General features: G+C 43.4%; 1 protein-coding gene across 4 annotated transcripts in view; it reads right to left on the bottom strand.

Annotated features, from left to right (window-relative positions):
• Positions 1-18,313, bottom strand: part of arhgap22a (Rho GTPase activating protein 22a) — a 388,741-nt gene that overhangs the window by 61,555 nt on the left and 308,873 nt on the right. For 3 of the 4 annotated variants that reach the window (XM_087982560.1, XM_043678818.2, XM_043678817.2), the window contains one exon: positions 9,593-9,727. The exons of the other annotated variant lie outside the window; for it this stretch is intronic. In XM_087982560.1, the coding sequence (XP_087838686.1) occupies positions 9,593-9,727 (135 nt within the window). The remainder of the gene's footprint in view (positions 1-9,592; positions 9,728-18,313) is intronic. 4 annotated transcript variants of the gene reach the window in all.

Raw genomic sequence — 18,313 nt, 5'->3', positions numbered from 1 at the left:
AAAGAGTATTAGAGGAACAAGTCAAAGTCTTCACAGATAAGACAGGAGCAAGTTCAATGATCACAGTGTAATTAATGTTGGCCTCTGTTTTATACTTAGTAAATTACAAACCTTTCAGCAATATAATTTACTATCCATGCCTATTTCTGTTCTAATATTTTCTCAAACTAGGATATAAAGAGATTAATGATTTGTATTATTGTAGTTGGAAGTCTGTTTTTGTCCTGCTTAATTGCATTTAACCCTGTGCAGAGTCATCTTATGGTATTCCATAAAACTGTTATCCATCTTTTTACTTTTATTTAGGATGTGGCTATGTCTCACTAGGCCAACATTTAACAACCATCCCTAATTGCCCTTGAGTTAGTGGTAAGCTACTTCCTTAACCACTGCAATCCACAATAGACACACAATGCTGTGGGGAGGGAATCCCAACACTTTGACCCAGTGACAATGAAGGAATGGCAATATATTCCCAAGTCAGCTTCATGAGTGGCTTGGAGGGGTACATGCAGTGGTGGTGTTCCCAAACATCTGCTCCCCTTGTCGTTTTAGAGGTCATGGATTTGGATGATGCCAACGAAGAGGTTTGGTGAGTTGTTACTGTCTGTATGCTGTAGGCACTGCTGCCACTCTACTGTCATGGTCAGGGCAATATAGTTTGAAAATGGTGCCTAAAATTGGGCTGATTTGACTGAGATGGTGTCAAGCTCTCTCAGTGTTGTTGGAACTGCACTCACCGAGGCACATAGAGAGTGGTCCATCAGACTCCCGACTTGGGCCGAAGGGTCTGTTCCCATGTTGTTTGACTCATGAGACAGCGTGTCACCACAGGAAGTGATGCAATGTCATGTGAGCTGGCTGTTTCTTTTAGCAAAATGAGAAGTTTCTCAAATAAATTTCTTTGCCTCAGCAGATTCTTTAACACCACAACATGACAAACGCACAGGCTTTGGAGAGACAGGAGGTCAGTTTCGACTTGCAGAATTCCCAACCTCTGACCTCTTGTTGCCAGGGCATTGTTTTAGATATTCTAATCAACCTGTTCAGACATGTTATGACATTCCTCTGGAGCAAATGGGACTTGAACCCAGGTTTTCTGCAGGTAGAGAACTACCATTGTACCACAAGGTCCTTAACACAATATTTACATGACTGGTCCAGTTAAAGGCACTCTTCAAATTTGATACTTGTTCCAAGTGAAATCCAAGTCAGACAGACTGATACATTAACCAGACAGCCATGTCTGGAGGCCATGCACATTGACCTGAATGAGTAACGTAAATACCAGATTTAATGGCACTTTGAATCAATAACTTGCACTTATGAGGAGCCTCTAACCCAATAAGTCTGTTCCAACATGTTTCAGAAAGCGCTGATTACATCCAAGATTGCATAAAAAGAGTTAAGGGTAAGCCTGTCGTGTGAAGTTAGGATGTAGGAAGGCTTTTGAAGCTGAAGAGAGGAAGTGTGTGTCACAGATGGTAGGGAAGAGGTTTGCCAATGGTTGAAGCTTGGTAGTGAAGTGGATAGTAGAAGAGATAAAAATGAGGTGAGATTCTGAGATTAGGGAGTGGGCAATAAAAGCTGACCTCTCCGGTGATACTCACATCCCGTGAACAAATAAAATATAGGGCATAGAGGTGGAGGGAGGATTTTAAAAGATTTTGAATTTAGTGAGATGAGAGAAACAAAGATGCAATCTTTGAGTTTTTGTATTACCTATAAATAAAAATTGTAATAGTGAATAAATGACCTAATAATATTTAAATTATCAATGTAATATTCATATTTTACTAATGGAGTTGGTTTCTTCACATTTAAAGTAAATATTTTAATGTCTGGGAGTCACAACACAGTGAAACGTCCTGCACCATGCATGTTTCTATTTCTGTGTCAGGTCTTTGAAGAGTGAATGTTTCAGACATATTTTCTGTTTGACAGAATTTAATGGTTAAAAAAAAAATCAGCATTTATTGAGCCTTCCTGCAGTCCTGGAGTATTCTGTGTGGTTCTGAATTCCACACTTTAGGAAAGATGAGCGTGTATTGGAGATAGTGTACAAGAAGTTCACAAGGTTGGTCCCAGGAGTGAGCAACTCCAGAAATTGGTTTCCTACAACAGGAGAAAGGCAACAGGAGATGAAAGAGATATTTTCAATGTCTTGAAGGATGTGGCCAGGGAGAAACAGTTCCAGCTCAGAAAAGACTCGTGGATGAGAGTGTGCAGTTTTGAAGTGTTTTATAAAATATACAATTGAATACACTGCTTCAAAATGTGATGGGGGAAGGTTCATTGGAGGCGTCCAAGATGGCATAGAGTGATTATTTATTCAATGTAGGGTTATGGGAAAAAAAGGAGAAGAATGGCATTAAGTCATGATGCAGGCTTAAAGAGTCAGTACAGACACTGTGGGCTGAATGGCCTCCTTTTGCACAGTAACACTACTGAGATCAAGGACAGTCAATAAATGCTGGCCAGCCAGCCATGCCCACATTCTGCAAATGAATAAATAAATAAAAATTCTGCATTTCTGAATAGTATTCTGTTTATCCCCACTCCCCATAGGTCAACACATTCTGAGATTCACCCTAAGCTCTCAAGCCATACCAAACCATCTCTAACAAAAAGCTATGGGACTGTGGGACAATTAAACATTTATATCACTGATTGACAGATTTCTTTGATAGCCAAAGGCATTTATTAAAAGTTACAAGCCAAGAAGGACAGATAGAGCTGAGATACAGATCAGCCATGATCTTACTCATTGGTAGACGAGACTCAAGAGGCTGAATGGTCTACTGTTATTCTTCTCCTCCTAAATGTTAAAAATCACACAACACCAGGTTATAGTCCAACAGGTTTAATTGGAAGCACTAGCTTTCTGACTGCTGCTCCTTCATCAATGGTTGTAATGAAGGAGCGTCGCTCTGAAAGCTGGTACTTCCAATTAAACCTGTTGGACTATAACCTGGTGTTGTGCGATTTTCAACTTTGTACACCCCAGTCCAACCGGCATCTCCAAACTATGCCTCCTAATGTTGCTTTGTTTAACTGAACTGAGTACAGCTCCATACCATGATTTTCAGCTCCTCATCTTAACAACTGTCTAAAAGTGATATATTTCTAGACTTGGAAATATATCATTGTTCCTTCAGTGTGGTTGGGTCAAAATCCTGGAATTCCCTCCCTAATGGGTCTGTGTACAGCACACGGATTGCAGTCGTTCAAGCAGACAGCTCACCACCACCTTCTCAAGGGCAACTAGAGATGGGCAATAAATGCTGGCCCAGCCAGCAATGGCCTCATCCCACGAGTGAATACAAAATAAATTTCTTCAGTGAAAGAAAATCTCCTTACCTGGTCTGGCCTCCAGACCTGTGACTCCAGTCCCACAACAATATGGCTGACTCTGACCAGCCCTCTGAAAGGAGTCCTGAAGAAGGGTTACACCTGAAACACCGACTGCTCCACCTCCTGGCTTGCTGGGTTCTTCCAGCCTCCTGCCTGTCTACTCTGAAATGGCCCAGCAAACCACTCGGATCAAGGGCAGTCAGGGTTGAGGAACAAAAGTTGACTTTGCCATCAATGCACACACCCCATGGAAGAATTTAATAAAGTCTCGATGTTTCATAAATCCGGTTATAATCTTCACATTAACCTCTGTGCTGAATAACACTGGCTATTTCCAAATGTTTGTGGTCAAATCGATTCCCATACGAGGGGTAGGAAATGGTTAAGGGAGAATTAGTCAAGGTCATATCTTGCCTATGATCTGAGGGGCATTTTGCTGGCTGATTCACCGCTGCTATGATGAAGCTGGATCATCTATGCAGCCCACCTGGGCTATTTAAAGCTGTTAAAGCTGTGAAAAAAAAGGGACAGCAGCTCCCTGGAGGGATCTCCAATTTCTCTGCTCGACAGGAAATCTTTCTGCAATCATTTTCTCCCTATCTTCATTAACGCACTTTATTTATAGACTAACCCGTCCATCCCAGCAATCGGATACCTCAAAGGCATATCCCCTTACAAAAGAAGGGCCAGCAGATTTGTTCAGCTGGCAATTTTTTTTTCCACACGTTCGTTCTTGATTTGTTGATCGTTCCAGGCAGTTAGTATCCATGCTCACTGATCTTTGAGAAGGTGGGACTGAGCTGCTACATTCATGCGGTGTAGGTACACTCACAGGGTTGGCCTTTCCTGTAGCAGTTTGGTACAGTGGCTAGCTTCACCACTTCAGAGGGCATTACGAGTGAGCTATGGGTCACATAAAGTCAACACTGGGGTAAGGTTGGCAGATTTCCATCCCTGAAGGTCACTGATCAACCAAATGAGATCTTACACCAATCTGGTCATTTCCTGATCGTTATAAGTGAAACATGTGTTTTATTTTGGATTAACGGTGGCTCAGTGGTTAGCACTGCTGCCTCACAGCACCAGGGTCCCAGGTTCGATTCTAGCCTCGGGCGACTGCCTGTGTGGAGTTTGCACATTCTCCCCATGTCTGCGTGGGTTTCCTCTGGGTGCTCTGGTTTCTTCCCACAATCCAAAGATGTGCAGGTTAGGTGAATTGGCCATGCTAAATTGCCCATAGTGTTAGGTGCATTAGCCAGAGGGAAATGGATCTGGGTGGGTTACTCTTTGGAGGGTCGGTGTGGACTTGTTGGGCTGAAGGGCATGTTTCCACACAGTCAGGAATCTAATCTAATCTAATTAATTCAACTGAAGTTGCTCTTTCTTGGAATTCAAACCCCTAATTATGAATTATTGAATTCAATTACTATTGAATGTCACCATTTATACTGAAACCAATCTTTCCCTTTTTGATTGGTGATGCCATGCTGAGGAAAATGATGCTGTATTTCCCTTCTCCAAAAAGAATTTGCCAATCACGTCTCTTTTTTTATCTCGAAAGTACTGTCCCTTAAAGAGATTAGCTAAGCTGTTTCATTACCAAAAATATTTATCTCAGGAATTCCCTGTTTCTATTCTCTTAACTATAAAATAATAAGCAAACAGAGTTAATGATCTCTTCCCCTCAACAGTTCACAGCAGAAATTACTCATCTGTACAAATCCACATCCTAGCAGTAAGTGACTTTCTCACTATACCCAGAGTTATTATTTTAGTTAAATTGCCTGCTAGGAAACTAAGGAATGTTAACGTTGATTTCAAAAGGGGCATTATTGCTGGTAGCATTTATTTATGAGCCAGTGATTACAGGAAAACTAACGTGCTGAGTGTTATCCCCGGCATGGCAATAGATAATGAATACAGGTAATCTCTTTATTACTCATTTAAAAGTGTTTTTAAAAGATGGGGATAGATTATCTTCAGAGCCAAAAACACCCTTGATATGTGGCCGGAGCTTGTCACCATCTCACACGGAATGGGCACTTTGACTGACCTGTCTGTCAACACGTTAAAGCCTTATTCTTTTTCATCTATTCTATCACACAGTGGTATTAAAGGGAACTGAGACCTGATAATACCACATTGTCTGGACTATCATAGAGATGTGACATTCACCCTGCAGAACATCACCTCTCTCCCTCATGCTTTCTTCCCCTAAATGGTCAAATAATTCAGGGGAAAAATGATGGCAGTGGGCGAGGGAGGGGGGCGGCACAAGAATTCCTATTTCCTGCCAACCTCAACAGGCCAGCCATGCAGTATTACACTGCAGTATCAACATTTCCCAAGCATTGGTCAATGCCCATATCTAGAAAACATGTAGTTAGAAATAGCTCACACTGTGTTGAAGTGCTCTACATGTCAGGCAGTGGTACACAGTGCTGCATATCACACACTTTCAATAATATAATACATTCTCTGCAGGCTGGTATTTTGCTGACCAGATATTATATTGCAGACTTGTTGTTCTTTATGATACATCTTTAGGACAGTTTGCTGGCTTTTTATAAGCATCTCAAAGCCTGAATCATTCTAAACAGAAATACAATTAGCTGCTGCAGTTGTCCGATTCAAATCATTCAGTTCCTACTTCAGGCTTAGAGATAGAGTCATAGAGATGTACAGCATTGAAACAGACCCTTCGGTCCAACTTGTCCATGCCGACCAGATATCCCAACCCAATCTAGTCCCACCTGCCAGCACCTGGCCCATATCCCTCCAAACCCTTCCTATTCATATACCCATCCAAATGCCTCTTAAATGTTGCAGTTGTACCAGCCTCCACCACATCCTCTAGCAGCTCATTCCATACCCGTACCACCCTCTGCATGAAAAAGTTGCCCCTTAGGTCTCTTTTATATCTTTCCCCTCTCACCCTAAACCTATGCCCTCTAGTTCTGGACTCCCCAACCCAGGGAAAAAACTTTGTCTATTTATCCTATAGACACATTAACAGGGATTCAGAGGAATGGCCACTGACTCAATGCTACAAAGCCCTCTCATATAATTGGTCTGTCTAACACTCAGTGGCATCTTCCTGCTTTCCTAATCACACATTATCACAGACAATGTCTCACCAAAAACTTCCAGGAGCTGTTATAATTTTCTATTGAGTTTTAGTTTGCGCAATTGTCAATAGTATGATATTGGGTGCCATAGTGGCTCAGTGGTTAGCACTGCTGCTTCACAATACCTGGGATATGGGTTCGATTCTACCCTCGGGTGACTGTCCCAGAGATTCCTCCTGCAGTCCAAACATGTGTAGGTTAGATGAACTGGCCATGCTAAATTGTCAGGGGATTGCAGCCTAGCTAGGTTAGCCATGGGAAATGCATGGTTAGAGGATGGGGGTGGTTCACTCTTCAGAGGGTCGGTGTGGACTCGATGGGCCAAAAGGCCTGGTTCCACACTATAGGGAGTCTATAAGTCTCATTAGCGGTCAATGTTAATGCAGGAATATTCAGGTCCAATATCATCCAGTGGTGTGATTCAGGAGCACGTATTTTCTTCTACATTTGTTCAGATGTGGGCATTGCTGAGTAGGGTCTGTATTTTTTGCCTACCCTAACTGACCTGGAGAAGACCGTTTCCCTTTGTAGGGGCGTGCCAGACCAGAGGACGTAATCTCAGAATATGACGTCACACATTTAAGACAGAAATGAGGAGAATTTTCTTTGAGAGTAGTGAATGTGGAGAGTTCTTCACCACAGAGGATTGTTGAGGTTGGGTCGTTAAGAGTCTATTAAAGACTGATTCAGAGAGATTTCTAATCAGTAAGGGAATTAATCAGACGAGCCATGACCTCATGGAAACTCGGAGCAGACGTGATGAGCCGAGTGATTTATGGATTATGGTTTCAAGGTAGTGTTGAGCAGCCATGTGGTAGTGTATTAAGGCTGTCTCCCTTCTTGTTATAATTTTAAGGAAGCAATGAGTGTGATTTCCATGATTGGCATTAAGAATCAAAGCTCTTCTTGGTCTGAGCTTAAATAAGCTTCATGAAATGGCAACAAAAAAGACAGAAGAGAGAACAGCCAAATAAAAACAACTTGCTTTGCTTGTTTCAGGTATAGAGGGCAAGCTGAGAATGGACATCCTTTCCCTTGATCTGGACAACTGAAATCTCACTCTGATATTGACTGAATGTCATGGGGGCATGAGAAACTGGTGAAAGAGTTCAACCTTTCCAGCATTTCATGAGCCATAGAATCTCTTTCTAACATCAATTCAGTGACATCTGAGGAATTAGCAAAATGATGGAGAGGTCCACTGAGCAAATCATTGAATAAAAATCAAAAGAACTGTGGATGCTGTAAATCAGAAGCAAACGTAGAAATTGCTGGAAAAGCTCAGCCCCTCTGGTAGCATCTGCGGAGAGAAATCAGAGTTAACATTTCAGGTCGAGTGATCCTTTCTCAGAACACAGGAAGGGTCACGCGACCTGAAACCTCAACTCTGGATTTCTCCCCACAGAACTTCCATTGAGTTTGGTCCATCCACGCAGATTAGATATAGACAGAAGCTCCCCCGCAGGAAAACCCTCACTGTTCAAGACAAGGTATAAGCCCCCTTCGCACTAACTGGACAATTCCTACTGGAGAATGGTTCAGGTTGGCACTGAACAGCCAAAACTAGAGATTATTGAGAAGATAATGACAGTGACCTCTGTGGACTCAATGATAGGTCTTTAAACATAAAGCTTCCACAAACACATACATTCCATTTCAGTTAATATGGTTAATATACAGCATCTTAAGATGACAACATGGTGATAAATGACATTCGGCTCTGAAGTCATTTTTTTTTTCCATGAAAAGGGATGTTTTAAAATAAGAAACAGGTAAAAAGCCTTACATTCACATGTGAGAAATCAGTAACTAGAGTAACAATGTGCAGTCTACAACAACAACAACTTTAGTTATATAGCACTTTTAACATCATAAAACATCACAAAGAACAAAATATGACAGAGACAGAGCCAAGAAATAAGATCTTAGGTTAGATAACAATAATTTCATTGGAGAGGTCAGTTTTAAAGGGAAGTTTGAGAAATGGAAATGTGTTGAAAAGGATTTCTGGAGCTTGGGATCTCAATAATGAAAGGTACAGTTACCAATGGTGGGACCACTGAAGTCCAGGATGCTCAGGAGGTCAGAATTAGATGAGTCTCAATATCTCAAAAATTAAAACATTTCCTGACTAGGAGCCAGTGTAGGTGATAAGTGAATGGGACTTGGTGCATGTTAAAACAGAGGCAGTAGAGTTCTGGATGACCTCAAGTTTAGAATGGATGGAATATGGGAGATTAGTCAGGAATATGTTGGAATAATTAAGTCTAGAAGTAAGGAAGGCATGAATGAGAGTTTCAACAGCAGATGAGCTGTGATAAAATTGGGTAATGTTACGGAGGTGGATTTGATGTTTGTTTAATCTCAGCCTATTGGGAAGAAGCTGAACATATTCTAACCGTAACTGCCCCCGGCCACTGTAGGATGGGGCTTATAAGAATGATAGGCAAAAGTGAGGACTGCGGATGCTGGAGATTAAAGTCGAGAGTGTGGTGCTGGAAAAGCACAGCAGGTCAGGCAGCATCTGAGGAGCAGGAGAATTGACTTTTCGGGCAAAAGCCCTTCATCAGGAATGAGGCTGGGAGCTTCGGGAGTGGAGAGATAAATGGGAAGGGTTGCTATTCACAGTTACATTCCCACCAGCCCCACCCCTTCCCATTTATTTCTCCACCCCGAGGCTTCCAGCCTCATTCCTAATGAAGGGCTTTTGCCTGAAACGTCGATTTTCCTGCCCCTCGGATGCTGCCTGACCTGCTGTGCTTTTCCAGCACCATACTCTCGACTTATAAGAATGATGTTGGGGCTCGGATTTCCTTGATTTAAGTCAACCCCAATTTTGACTAGCATTCAAAAACGGTTGCCTTTATTAAGGGGTCACTGCTTTTCTAGATCACACATGTGGAAACATAGCTGGATGTCATTATGTGGAATCCACCCCATATCAAGTATTGAGAGAGTATGGAGATGTGGGGGTAACTGAAGAATCTGGATGCCCTCCTGGCTGGATGTAAAGGATCAATAACTGGAGGCTGTTAGATTAGGCCTGAAAATGAGCTGAGTGCAGTCAATTGGATCTAATGTTGGTACTGAATACAAATGTATTGGAGTACCTCCACCAAATGGAGCCCATATCACTCGTCTAATGGCTTTCACCCAATCCTCCATGTCATTCTGGGAGTTGGCCATAAGAAGAAATGCTTCATGATTGACAGCCATCCGGTCCCGGTCCCGGTCCCCAGCACCCCCTAGAACAGAAACAAAGGAGAATCAGCAATTTGAGTTGTCACGACTCTGACTGCATTCCTCTAGAAGAAGTGACGATAACATGACAGATGCCTGATCTACCAGGAGGCCCACCTGCAATCAGTGTCTAAAGGGCTGTTCCCAGGCTGGGAAATGGGGAGTTGGTAAGACACTAGACTGAAGTTGAATCAATAAATGGTTGACTGAAAGGAAAGGTTGGGGCGGGGGGGGGGAAACATGTGAAGTGAATACAAAGAGGGTTTTCCCACCTTCTGGACATCCTGGGCCTAAGGTACCATCAGTCATCTGTTGACCGCTTCTAACCAACAGAGAGGTGGTATTGGACCGGCATCCCTGATTTGACCAGAATACACAAATCAGGCCTTCCAACGGGTTGCTTTGAGGTTGCAGTTAACAGGGATAATAAATAGTCCATTTGGAGAAACAGTTAATGATCTAGAGCTTGGCTGGAAATAGCAACAAGGTTATGGGGCTAGGTCGGTGATTTTGCTTATTATTTGAGTGGTGCAGACAATAAATCACATTCGGTGTCAACACCTGGCAGCCTCAAGCAAAAAACAGTGGTAGGCCTACTCCCTAGGCCTTCTTTGGGGTGGTGCTCCCATAAGAAAATTTTTCAGCATTTATTGGCAAAGTTCCTAACCTCTAAACCGGTGAGACTGTTTGAACTGCCAACAAGCTCTCCAAGCTCAGTTCTGACACGATCTCTGACTGCAGCATTTATGATTCAGAGAATTGGTCAGAGTTCCTTTCAACAGCTGTAAAATAGAGCTCAAAAGGCTAAACTTAATGATTGCTCCCTGCATAATAGGATACTCTGATCATTTACTGGGCAATAGTACATTTTGCATACCAGTTGATTACAATTACATTGACTTTTCCATGTTCTGATCCTGTCACTTTCTCCCAAACCTCCTATCCAGCTGGATGCTAGCCTAAAGGACGCACACTTACCCATTACCCACTATAAATATCCCACTGTCATAGGCCTGCAGAATCTAGCAACATTAGAGAATGAGACAGAGCTCAGAAACCTGTTATACAGAATGTGGTTGCCTTGTAAATCAAATCAAAACATATCACACTGCGCTACTTAAGATTTTTCATCTATTTTGGCAACAACACAGACCAGAAGTCATTGCGTGGCTGCAGGGATACTGATTAGTCGCACAGACAACTTCAGTGAGTATTTACCCAGACAAACAATTTTAAATGGGTGGCACAATTTGTTCATCGGATGATTTGTCAATGCCAAAGCTGAGAACGCAGACAATAAATTTGGAGACACTTTACCTCGGGCCTGAAACGTTTATTTAGCCCTCTTCGGCCTCCTCACAAGGTCACACGAGTCTGACAGGGCATTTTTTTTCCGGAAAGGTCATCACTGACAGTACAGTCACAGGTGAAACTGAATCTCTGTCACTCGGAAACAACTCGTGAAATTGCTGGGATAAATCGGGGTCATGAATCAGCAGCTGCACAAGTGCAGTCACTGAATTTGATCCCATCAACATGTCTCTGCTTCCAAACAAAATGTTCAATACATTGACCAGTGCAATGTTTGATCATTCAGTTTTCCAATAGCCCAGATTCTGTACTTATATAGAGTGCACAGAAGAAATGGATATTGCATTTGAATATCTCCAGAAACTCAATGTCAAAGGATAGGTGAATGTCGTAGAAGGGTTTTCCAAAATACAATCCTTTTGACAGAGATACTTAAATCACAGCTATACACAGAGTTAGGAGCAAATGACTGCAAATGCTGGAATCTGTACTAAAAACAAAAAATGCTGGAAATCACAACGGGTCAGGCAGCATCCATGGGGAGAGAGAGCAAGGTAACTTCTGAGTCTAAATGACTCTTCATCAGAACCCTGGTTCACCTGACGAAGGAGCAGCACTCCGCAAGCTTGTGATTTCAAATAAACCTATTGGACTATAACCTGGTGTCATGTGACTTCTGAGTTTGTCCACCCCAGTCCAACACTGGGCACCTCCACATCAAGTTAATGTAACGTGTGTTCCTATAGTACATACAGCAGCTATTACAGGTCAAAAATTGTCCATCGAACAGAGAATAGATTTGCTGGATATTTATCTCAATTTCTGTTAGTGGGCCCTCACAGAGTGCCAATTGTTTGCTCAACTGACCAAGAATTGTGAACACCCTTCAAAGATCACCCAGCAGGTCCTGACAATGTAACGAGGTGCTGTATAAATATCACCTTTCTTCCTCTTTCATCCAAATGAATGAACAATTTCGCCCAGCAACTCACAGGAGTTCCACTTCTCAAAAACTCTGTAAATGGTGATTTTGACTCATCGAATTACAGGTCTACAGCACAGAAATAGTCCCTTCAGCCCATCAAGTCTGCACTGGTGGAACACAGATGGTGCCTCAGTGAGACAGTGGACAATTTCTACCCCAGGCAGTAAGTTTTTTTATTAAGTGGACTTCTTTCTTTAATGCTCTGGATAAGTGAAGATTAGACTCAATGCAATGAATAGTGAGTTTACATTGAAAACGAAGTTGGAGACGTGGATGACACCTCTTGACAGTAGTTACATTTTCAACAGTGATGTTGTATTTCTCAAACTGGTGTCTACGAAGCTGCTGATCATTTAACAGCACCATCCCATTGGGAGTCACATATTTCCATAGACTCCAGAGGATGTTTCCCACGGTTTTGATGTATAAACCTGCTGTCTAGCTATATTCCCGCAGGGTTGTGATTGTTAGAAAATAGAAAAGTACAGCACAGAACAGGCCCGTTAGCCCACGATGTTGTGCCGAGGTTTAGTCCTAATGTAAAATATAATAACTTAACCTACGCACCCCTCAACTCACTGCTATCCCTGTGCATGTCCAGCAGATGCTTAAATGTCCCTAATGACTCTGCTTCCACCACCACAGCTGGCAACATATTCCATGCATTCACAACTCTCTGCGTAAAGAACCTACCTCTGATGTCTCCTTTATACCTTTCTCCTAATATCTTCAAACTATGACTTCTCGTACCAGTCAGTCCTGCCCTGGGAAAAGTGTCTATTCCTCTCATTATCTTGTATACCTCGATCAGGTCTCCTCTGTTCCTCCTTCTCTCCAGAGAGAAAAGTCCAAGCTTATTCAACCTCTCTTTTTAAGGCAAGCTGTCCAGTCCAGGCAGCGTCCTGGTAAACTTTCTTTGCACCCTCTCCAAAGCCTCTGTATCTTTCCTATAGTAGGGCAACCAGAACTGAAATCTTCGAGGAGAAAGTGAGGTCTGCAGATGCTGGAGATCAAAGTTGAAACTTTATTGCTGGAACAGCACAGCAGGTCAGGCAGCATCCAGGGAACAGGAGATTCGACGTTTCGGGCACAGGCCCTTCTTCAGGAATGAGCAGACAGTGTTCAGCAGGAGAAGATAAAAGGTAGGGAGGAGGGACTTGGAGGAGGGGAGTTGGAAATGTGATAGGTGGAAAGAGGTCAAGGTGAGGGTGATAGGTCGGAGTAGGATGGAGGCGGAGAGGTCAAGAAGAAGACTGCAGGTCAGGAAGGCGGTGCCGGGCTGGAAGGATCCGGCTGAGACAAGGTGGGGGGAGGGGGGATGAAGAAACTGGTGAAGTCCAAGTTCATCCCCTGCGGTTGGAGGGTTCCCAGTCGGAAGATAAGACGCTCCTCCTCCGACCGTCGGGTTGTTGTGGTTTGGCGGTGGATGAGTCCAATGACCTGCATATCCTCGGTGGAGTGGGAGGGGGAGTTGAAATGCTGTGCCACAGGTTGGTTGGGTTGGTTCGTCCGGGTGGCCCAGAGGTGCTCTCTGAATCGCTCCGCAAGTAGGCGGCCTGTCTCCCCAATATAGAGGAGGCCACACCGGCTGCAGCGGATGCAGTAGATGATGTGGGTGGAGGTGCAGGTGAATCTGTGGCGGATATGGAAGTTTCCCTTGGGGCCTTGGAGAGAAGTGAGGGGGGAGGTGTGGGCGCACGTGTTGCACCTCCTGCGGTTGCAAGGGAAGGTGCCGGGAGTGGTGCCGGCTCTATATTGGGGAGACAGGCCGCCTACTTGCGGAGCGATTCAGAGAGCACCTCTGGGCCACCCGGACGAACCAACCCAACCAACCTGTGGCACAGCATTTCAACTCCCCCTCCCACTCCACCGAGGATATGCAGGTCATTGGACTCATCCACCGCCAAACCACAACAACCCGACGGTCGGAGGAGGAGCGTCTTATCTTCCGACTGGGAACCCTCCAACCGCAGGGGATGAACTTGGACTTCACCAGTTTCTTCATCCCCCCTCCCCCCACCTTGTCTCAGCCGGATCCTTCCAGCCCGGCACCGCCTTCCTGACCTGCAGTCTTCTTCTTGACCTCTCCGCCTCCATCCTACTCCGACCTATCACCCTCACCTTGACCTCTTTCCACCTATCACATTTCCAACTCCCCTCCTCCAAGTCCCTCCTCCCTACCTTTTATCTTCTCCTGCTGAACACTGTCTGCTCATTCCTGAAGAAGGGCCTGTGCCCGAAACGTCGAATCTCCTGTTCCCTGGATGCTGCCTGACCTGCTGTGCTGTTCCAGCAATAAAGTTTCAACCAGAACTGAACACAATAGTCCAAGTGTGATCTCACCAGGGACTTGTAGAGCTGTAGCAAAACCTCACGGCTCGTAAACTCAATCCCCCTGTTAATGAAAGCCAAAATACCATATGCTTTCTTAACAACCCTATCCATTTGGGTGGCAACTTAGAGGGAACTTTGTACTTGCACACCCAGATACTGTTCCTCCACACTGCCAAGAATCCTGTCTTTAATTCTATATTCAGCATTTGAGTTCGACCCTCCAAAATGCATCACTTCGCATTTATCCAGGTTGAACTCCATCTGCCATTTCTCAGCCCAGCTCTGCATCCTGTCTATGTCACCCTGCAGCCTGCAGTAGCCCTCGATACTATTGACAGCACCTCCAACCTTTGTGTCATCTGCAAATTTACTAACCCACCCCTCAACCTCCTCATCCAAGTCATTCATAAAAACTACAAAGAGCAGAGGCCCAAGAACAGAGCCCTGCGGGACCCCACTCAACACTGACCTCCAGGCAGAATACTTTGTTCTGTGCTCAGGGTATTAACAACAATTTGATGGCAGTCTAATATGTCCCAGGACAGGGACTGTGTCACCGTCAATCTTCACAGAACAGCCATTGAGAGGAACCACCTTGCAGGACTTTGGCAAGAATCCATCTTTTAAACAATCAGACAAGATGGGGTGATTAAGGGGTCATGTAGACCTATTATAGTCGGGGAGTGGGGAGGTTAGCTCAGAGTTCCAGTCATTGAGCTGACGGTGACTGTCAATGGGGACAATTATTGTCGTAACTGGAGTTAATCAACACTGATGCTATTGGGACTTGCTTTCCAATTGAAACTTCAACATGGTCTAGTTATCGAATAAATTATAATGTTGTATCGAATATCCTTCCTGGACAATGTATGATATCTCACGATAACCCAAAACTCACTATCCCATCTTGTGATGTGTTGCCCTGATTGTTGTTAAATGTTAATGCAATCCATTTTAAAGGCTTTTGTGACACAGTGACAGTGTCCCAACTCTTGACTAGAAGGCCCAGGTTCAAGTTCCATGTGCCCCAGAGACATATCGTAATGTACCCAAACAGATTAATTGAAAAAATAACTTATAAATTCCTGTGGCTAATCGGTGCATCTCCTGTTTACGTTAATGTCTCAAGTCTCCTTTGTGTTTTTGTTCTGACTTTAATCAGAATGGGCTCAATTGGTTTTGAATTCTTGATTAGAGCAATATCCTGTTACCCAGTAATCTGGATAATAAAGCTATCAGCCTGAAATCTTTTTCTGTCTCCAGAGATGGCAGCCTCAGTTGCCAGGGATATCCACCATTTATATATTGGATAATATGATTGTTTTGTACCTCAGTGCATTCTGTGTTGTAATGAGACTTCCTGATTCGCAGTGAATCTAATATTTATTCTGTACTGGATTTAGATAGTTTCCTGTTTGGAAATGTTGTTACACATACCTCTGGAGCAAGTGGGACTTGAATCCAGGCATTCTAGCTCAGAGATAGAGACACTACCCACTCCATTACAAGTGTACCCTGTGGCCGATTTAGACCATGGTACTTCACAGGTGAAGCTACCTGGGGAATTGTAATGGGAACAGACCTAGAAAGTGCTGAAAAGACTCGGAGGGGGTTGGGATTAAGGTAGCTAAACATCTGAAATGGAGTGAAGTGAAAATTATTTTCTGCATTGTTCTTGAGAAACTTGCCCACAAAACAATCAACGGATAGTTAATTGTGGAGTGGAAAATGATTACAGTTTTATAAACTGAATTCCTCAAACAGCTCTAACCAAACACTGACTCATTTTGGACGTGTAAATTTTGTAACATTTAACAAATAAAATTATGAATATTTTTCAATTGAGATGTATTTTCCTGTTAAGTTATTCCTTTAAAACACTCGAGACTTCAGAAGCTATCTGCAATGTGAACACTCTCTTCCTAACAAGGAGCAGAAAATGGTGGTCTGGGGAAACTATTTTCAGCTGCACCCAGAGTTTTAACTTGCATCTTCCACATCAAATCACAGGCATCGTGATCCATCCAGTGGCAATCACGGTGGTAAGGAGCATTATCGTTATTTTATTTTGATTGGAGTTGCTAAACTTCATTAATAACAGCTATACAGCACCAAGTTGGACAAGAGCACACAATGATTCCACGTGGTTGAGAATATAAGGGCATTTGGGTCAGGCATATGTCCCTGAGACACAACAATTCAATCCTCTTTTAATGGCTGAACATCCATCTACCTTCATTACCCAATCACTCTATCCGTTTGCTTCTTTGTTCATTGTCCCTTGAGGCTATATTTTGATACTCTCAATTTCAATGACATTTTCTTCGTGTATTATTCCCAACTTTCTTACTCCTTGTCCTGCCCACACTGCTGTCACCTTGTCACCATCCTACCCACTGATGCTGGGCTGGACATTTACACCATATAAGATGATTTGGTTGACACACAGGAAATGAGCGCATATAGATCTAAAGCACAAAATAACATATCGGGCCATCAGTAGTAAGACTGTTCCCTTGCGTTGAGTTGGGTGCAGCGGTGTAGTTAGGAACATTTTCTGTCAGATTGCCATGCCAACTGTATGAGTTATACTCAGTTTGTTAGTGATGTCATCAAATTATAAGGCTTCTCTGCTTCTTGTTTTTGGGAAATGCAGGGCTGCAGGGATGGGGTAGTCTGGGTGATGCTATTCAGAGTCGATGGGCTGAAGGGCCAGCCTCCACACTGTAGGCATTCTATGATCTTGGTGTGATATGAAAATTGACTTCGGACAAATGCAATTACAACACTGTATGAAATAGAACATGATAAATAGGAGTTGATGGACAATTAAGACCCTTGAACCTCCTCGGCATTCAATTAAATGGTGGCTGATCTGATTGATTCCACTTTTCTCCTGCACCATCAATGGTGAAGGGAGTGAATGTTGGAGAAGGTGAATAGGGCACCAATTAGAAAGACTGCTTTCCCTCAGACTTGAATTCTGTTTTCCTCTCCACAGACGTTACCAGACCCACTGGGTTTCTCTGGCACGTTGTTTTCTTTCAGATCTCCAGTATCTGCAGTACTTTGTCTCGCAAAGTAATAGGAAAGCTAAAAGAATCTGTTTGAAAATGTTGCCTCTCCTCCAATAAATTGTGAACAACAGCCTGTCAAGACGCCACACGATCTCAATACGCTTCAATGGGATCATCTCTTATTCTTCTGAGCTTAAACTGCCAGGCTGTCCTGGGTCTACTTTATTCTTCTCCGTAACAATCTATCAAAGGATATGGGGGTGAGTGGGGACAGGCTATTAAATTGGAAGATCAGCCATGAGCATAAGAAATACTGGAGCAGGCTCGAAGGGCTAAATGGCCTATTCCTGTTTTCTGTATTTCTATGAATCTAACACAGACCATTGATGGGTTTTCTGAGCAGCACAACCCTAGCAATGCCATAGAAGATAGGTGAATAGAATTTAGATGTAGATCAGCCATGATGGAACTTGAATAACGGAATGGGAGCCAGGGGCTGAACGGCCTTTCTCCAGCTCCCAAGCTCACTGCAAATGTTCAAGCACTGGTATTTAAACAATCTGAAATTAAAGCTGAGGGGAATGAGTATAGATGAAGAAGCCCAGTTCTGGTCTCCTTGCCATAGGAAGGATATTATTAAGCTGGAGAGGGTTCAGAAGAGATTTAACAGGATGTTGCCAGGTATGGAAAGTTTGAGGAATAAACAAAGGCTGGATGGTCTGGGACTTTTCTCAGTGGAGTGTAGGAGGTTGGGAAATGACCTTATAGAGGTTTATAAAATTGAGGGGTATAGATAGGGTCAATGATGGGAATTAGGGCAATGGTGGGACCACTTCTGGAGTACTGTGTGCAGTATTTATGAAATGGCATGGATGAGTTAGAGGTAGCGGAGAGGGTTAACTCTGGGTTCTGAGAAAGAGTCACTGGATCCGAAACAGTGACTC

The sequence above is a fragment of the Chiloscyllium plagiosum genome, unplaced genomic scaffold, assembly GCF_037043375.1.
Source record: "Chiloscyllium plagiosum isolate Xiang-an unplaced genomic scaffold, Cpla_swu_hap1 HiC_scaffold_43, whole genome shotgun sequence".
Lineage (NCBI taxonomy): Eukaryota > Metazoa > Chordata > Chondrichthyes > Orectolobiformes > Hemiscylliidae > Chiloscyllium > Chiloscyllium plagiosum.
The sequence above is the reverse complement of the archived record's forward strand: the minus strand, read 5'-3'. Positions and strand labels throughout refer to the sequence as shown.